This window comes from Aphanomyces astaci (genome assembly GCF_000520075.1).
Source record: "Aphanomyces astaci strain APO3 unplaced genomic scaffold supercont1.32, whole genome shotgun sequence".
Classification (NCBI taxonomy): Eukaryota; Oomycota; class Saprolegniomycetes; order Saprolegniales; family Verrucalvaceae; genus Aphanomyces; species Aphanomyces astaci.
In genome coordinates, this window is record NW_009798295.1 from 259,274 (window position 1) to 265,553 (window position 6,280).

At 47.1% G+C, this 6,280-nt stretch overlaps 1 protein-coding gene across 1 annotated transcript; it reads right to left on the reverse strand.

The window, feature by feature from the left end:
• Window positions 1-5,042: 5,042 nt before the first annotated feature.
• H257_11129 (hypothetical protein) lies at window positions 5,043-5,909 on the reverse strand (the record flags this gene model as incomplete). Its single annotated transcript, XM_009837966.1, has 1 exon — window positions 5,043-5,909. The coding sequence occupies one exon, from the start codon at window positions 5,907-5,909 to the stop codon at window positions 5,043-5,045; it is 867 nt and encodes a 288-aa protein (XP_009836268.1).
• Window positions 5,910-6,280: the final 371 nt, after the last annotated feature.

Sequence of the window (6,280 nt, forward strand, 5' to 3'; positions counted from 1 at the left end):
TAGTATAATTACTACTTACGGTTAGTATGTGTAGTAATTGTTCTGTGATGGACTTCGTTGTTTGTCTTGTGCTCGGTAGGAGGGTTCTCGGTGTAACCCCATTTTCGGCGGCTGAATCTAAGGTTTCACAAATATGCGACAAGTTTCCCCTGTAACGTTACATGAATTTTAGCCAATCAGATATTGCTCGACTTTTGCGCTTATTTTATTTTGGTCCATAGCCTACAACAGGAATTGTAAACCACACCATGTCCAGTTTCTCCCCGGTTCACTGTACCCCTCACGGGAGGTTTACGTCCGTGTTCTCGCGGAACCTCGCAACACCAATCACATTGAAGTCGATGTTGGCGACGACAAACGCTCATTTGAGATGTCGTTTTGGTGGCCGACAGATTTGTGGGATGTCGACGTGGCGTACGGGGACGTCAAGGTGGCTCACGAAGCAACGTATTATTTGTTGCCGATGATCAATGCTACGCGCCTTGCTGTCGAATCACTACGCGCAACCCATCGACAACCGCCACGAACGAAGTTGAGCATATCCTTGCCGTGTGAAGTTTATCCTGAAACGCTTTGTGTGTCCAAGACATTCACTCAATCCGCCATGATTTTGGAGGCGAAAGTTGCTAACCACGAGATGCCCAAGAAGAAAACGATCTGGATCCTTTAGGTTTTGAATAGAATTGATTTTTGCATCCTTATTTATCACTTCATTTTTATCAATATTTATAAACTTGTGCCTATTCATTTCACCTCACGTATATGACAAAACTCGATTTCCACGTCAAAGTGCTTACACATGAAATCGAAGTATTCAGTATTTCCCTCAACTCCTAGTGGTTTTAGCAGCTTTAACGATTGAACGTTTTATATAAAGCAAGGTTGCACTTTCTCTAAAACGAAGCAAATCGAAGGTTCTGTCATTGGTGAAATAAAGCACGTTGTTTTAGTAATGATAGGTGCAATGGGCAAAGGCATGGAAGGACAGCCACCGCTGCACTTGGTCGCAGCAGACAGTGGAGTACACCGTCGGATGAGCACAACACAATACACTGCAGGAACTGCGAGGAGAGTGTAGTGCAGCGACGATAAAGGAGTCCTCTACAACACTCCTCCGGCCACCACCTTCGCTGCACTCCGCGGCCCGCCACCTCGCACTCGGCGGGTGGAAGGTGGTGGATTGCAACGACGATGGTAGACGGGGAAATGGTGTGGTGTGGACCTACAGAAAAGGAAGTGCAGCGACCATGAAGGCTGGCCACCACTGCACTCTTGGATGCCTTCGGCCGTCGCGAATATATTATTATGGAATAGCTCCGCAGATTCGGTTGGTCCGTGAAGGTGCGGCACCGTCTTATAGGCGAAATAGAGAAACGGCCACCGATGCACTCAACGGTAGCAGGTATTGTAATGGAGTACAGCGATTGTGGAGGACATCACAATATTGCGGCTGCCATATAGAGTGTAGTGTATTGGAGGACATTACAGTGGCCGTCCAGCACCGCTGCCGCGGCCACACTACAATGCAGTGATACTAGTAACGTTAGATCGAGAATTGTTGTAATTGACAGCTAAAGGTTAAAAGTCCCAACTGGTAACCAGGTTCTATACGGATAATGTTCGGATAAATGACAGACTTATGCTGATTCCAGCGATACGTTCCATTTTCGCCACCCGTCAGATTTATTTGCGGGGGACGAACTGGGACTGTGAAAATGATAATGAGTGCATTTACATCAACCAACCACTTCCCCGGCCCATCGCATTCCGTTATAAACCGAACTGGTTAACATTTACAGCGTACAGGGTGCGCTGGAAGTAATACGAGCCTACGATGACGCGAAAGTCGCGTGCTTTCGCATTCTCTGCTGCTACGTGGAGCTTCATTACAGTATAGAGATTAAGCGTGCAGCCAACATCGTTGTGATGCCACATACTGGCGTAAGAAGAGAAAACGTCGCCAGTTTCATCATGAACGTCACCAGTTTCATCATAGCTCGCTGCATCATAGGAACCATACGCCTTCCGCGCCCTGCGCACTACTCGCATATCGAGCGCGGATTTCCTCCGAACGTATCATCGTCGGCGGCGCCGCGTTGTCTTCTGTGCCACCACCGGAAGCTGGGGCGCTGCTGCAAACGTTGCACGAACTATGCAAGGCCGTTGTCGGAAGGTGGAGTGCTGCCGCAAAGCGATCCAAGTTGGTCCGCTTCCATGCCTCTATCTACCACCACGTCTACTAGTATACCCACCAGCATCATAGCGACCGCCCTGTATGCCTGCAAACCTCCACGACCCACCGCGTCGTCTGCTTCGACCTTGACACATGCTGTCAACCGGTTTGCATCGCCTGTGGGTGAAGCGACAGCCTCGGCCAGCCACACGCCGCTGGCATCCACCCGATCACGATCTGGACGGACTGCTGTGGCAAGGTCTGACTTCGTTGGCCAAAAGTGTAAATTGAATGGGAATTATTATAAAGATTGCATGCTGTATTGTATTAAAGTATGTTGAGAAGTGCGTTTGTATATTAATTTTGATTATATAACTCTTCCGGATAGCATAGGTCTGGAGGGTGATATCTTGACGAAAAAGTTCTATGATAGGGCTTTTCGGGGCCGAACTTATGTTTGGACTTATTGAAACCCCCATAAAACCAACGGGTGGGAGTATAAGTCCAAATTGGTCCTATCTAAGGGTTATCCGTATAAATCAGACCTTGAAGTCTGACGAGTGGAGATGCTATAATATGATCAGTACCGGTAGATATTTCTCAACCACGCAAAGATACTGCGATATGCCGATCTAGATGATACACTAATTTGTTTGGCTGCCGCAATAATTTCCTGAATACAAGAATGGAAATAAACTCTACCCTCCATATTTGAGGACTCTATCATGCCTAGGCTGTTAAAGTGTCTTTATTAAAAATGTTAAATATTCATGCCTAGGATAGTCCGTTCTTTTCTGGCGCTCATTTTTATAAAAAACACAAAATTATTGATTGAGGGAGTATCATGTTTTTTCTATGCTGTTGACATCTTATTTATGTCAAACGCGGGAACTCTAAAACTCAAAAACGTCGGTTGTACCGTTACTTTGTGTAGCAGTACGGATAATAAGGGAATTATCCGGAAGGTTTTGTCCCCAAATTTGCGGGATGTCCCCAAAATCTTCAGTTTATTACTTCGAAGTACTGTATTAGAGCATCTCCACCGCATCCCCAAATATTTTTGTCCCCATCCCTAAATACGGAGTTTAGAAATCCTACAAAGCAGTACTGGTAGTAATTAACATAAGAATGCATGATCATATGTATCTTACGTTTGTCGCGACTTACTATGTACATACTACATATAGTACCGGTACTACTACCTTAGACGGACTTAGAGCATCTCCACTGCATCCTCTCATATTTTTTTTGTCGCCATCCCTAAATTAGATCCAGTTCACTGTTTTTGGGATGTCTCCAAAAAATCTTCCGTTTTGGTAGCTTTCCCCGTCCCAATTGACCTGACGCCGGAAGTGCATGGTATGACATCGAGAGGCTGCCAAGTTTACTCTGGAACGGAGTTATGAACGGTGTTTGCCTCTCTCTAGTCGCAGTTAACTTTTCAGAGGTTACGGTGGTATAGCATGTCGATGGTGACCATCGCCTTGCTAACGTTATTGAGTTTCCCAAGGTCGGTGATGCCGGTACTTGCAAGCCTACTTGATCGTAGCGATTCTGTAATCCCACGCACAAAGTTATAGAGTGTAATTGTTGCTGCGGACTCTTGTCCGTGATGCGCGACCGCATAGCGTAATGCGGTTGCGCCTCTTGGACAAACCCGCGTCCGCCGCAGCGTCGGAACGAGAGTCACCGGCAATCACTGCCGCAGCGATATCGGCCAGATATCGCTGTATCAATTAATGCTGGTGACTCTCGTTCAGCCACATCGTCCGCGTGCCCGACGACGGCGAGACGTGGTTCACGATACCGACCGCCAGTCGCTGTGTTCAAAGCCGACATTGGGAAACTCCACGAATGGACTTGCTTTTTCTATACAAATCGTAGTATATTTGTTGGGACAATTAGTTGGGATATCCCAATAGTGTGCAATGTTCGGGACAAAGTGGATGTCCCAACCCCAAATTTGGTTTTCGGGACATCTGGTGGGGAAGATTTTGTCCCATGTGATGTCCCAATATCGAGTTGGGACATATTTGGGGATGCGGTGGAGATGCTCTTAGAGCATCTCGAAATATGTCCCAACTCGATATTGGGACATCAGATGGGACAAAATCTTCCCCGGTTTTCGAAAGAGCTCTATTGATTTCTTCTGGTATTTACTGTTAACTGTAAATTGCCTACAAATCATGAAGTGTTTCTTTTCACATTTGCGTTTTGACATCCTACTAGTACTTCGTAGTATTGTCCTTTTACCCAATATTTGGACTTTTGTGCTGATTCGCCAAATCTATGGATCGATTCTTTGTACTGACTTTTGCATGTAAAGATCGTCCCGTATCACACGAATTTCAATCACACACTAATTCGATATTTAATTATTCGAAGGGTGGATTTGATTGGCTAGATGATTCATGTTTTTTGTTTTGATTGGTCGATCGTTTCTCTGCCGATTTGGTGCTGCTCCTTCGATTGAGCACCCCACTCCAATTTCGAATCGAATGAAAAATAATATTCTTCTCGAATTATACATCCCGACCATGATCGTACTGTAGAATAAATAATACGTGGTAGAAAAATTAGACTCGACAGGGAAGAAAATGACCAAAACTGTGGTCAGAAATTGTCCAGAATATCGATGCACTATCTTACTACTTCTTCCGAAGCTCACTCCTAGTTCCTAGTTTTTCTCTGCAACGGACATATCAATCAAGTGCGTGGTTAACTGAGGCGGCACGCACTCCCCAATTTGGTTGTTTTTGTTAGCGAAACAACACACATTCTGTTGGCGAAACAACGCGAATCAGTTTCGGAATTGATGCATGGAAGTTAGCTTGGGAATATACGGTACAACAATGGAACAACGAGGTGATTAGCATGACGTGGCGCTGTTCTGAGTCAGCTCGACAGCGTACGCAATCGCGAGCTTGGTGAAATCGACCATGTGGTTGAAATCGATGGTGTCGATCGTGTCGTTTTGGGAGTGGTAGTTCGGGTTCATGTCATCCAACGTGGTTTCAAACGGAAACGACGAGGGGTACCCCGACATGTTCCACGAGTAATTGTCCGAGCAGTCGTAGCCGCACACTGAGTGGGTCACGGGGATGCCCACGTAGGCCCCGATGATCATCTTCAAGAAAGTGTTGAGGTTCTTGTTGGTGAAGTCGGATAACAAATTCACGACGAGGGTCGTACCAGGGCGGACGTACCCCGTCATATCCAGCTCCATCTGGGCGTACACGGCTGTGCTAGTGTTCGCATACTCCTCCGCCACTGCCTTGGATCCTTGCAGGCCAAATTCTTCGGCGGCGTACCAGTGGAACTCCACGGGCCGGATGGGGGCCCACTCGGGGGTCGCCAGTAAGTGCTTGAGCGTCTTCAATATGGTCACGGTGCCCGATCCGTCGTCGTCGGCCCCAGGGGCGATGTAGCGCTTCACAGGGTCCTCCCAGTCTTCATCGTTAATCGTGTCTAGGTGCGCACTCAAAATGACAATGTCGTCCTTGACAATAGTAGTAGGCTCGACGCGGGCAATCACTGAATACTGCCCCCACTCGTGAGTGACAGGTCGCACGGTGACTTTGACGTTAGTGTTGTTCACCTCGGTGGAAGCCAACTCGACCCCTTGGTCGTAGATCCAGTGCCACGACCGGCCGCCTTCGGTTGAGTTGAAAAGACGGTTCGCATACTTGTTCACAAAGCTCTCCAGGGACTGCTTCAAGTCGGTGGTTTGAATCATCGCGTCCGAAGCACCTTCTCTGATGCTTGATGTTTTTGAAGGTCTACGCATCCGAAGGCGTCCATCGTTGCTTATCAGGTGCCGAAGAGAAGACATTTCGCAAATGGGTTTGGCTATGGGTCGAACTACTAGCCAACTTACGTGTGGTACTTGCGTACAACGTAACACAACTAATTATATAATAGATTGTGTGGGATCGACGGTTTGAACTCAGTCGTCCCCATGATCGAGCATTCGTTTCATTGGATGGTACCGACTTTCGTATCTGGGAACCAGTACCGTACGGCCGCAAGTGGTATTCCGACAAATTTCATGGAGCTGGGCTACGCTATGAAGGAGGGTGAACTTCATGGCACGAACGTGATAAAAAT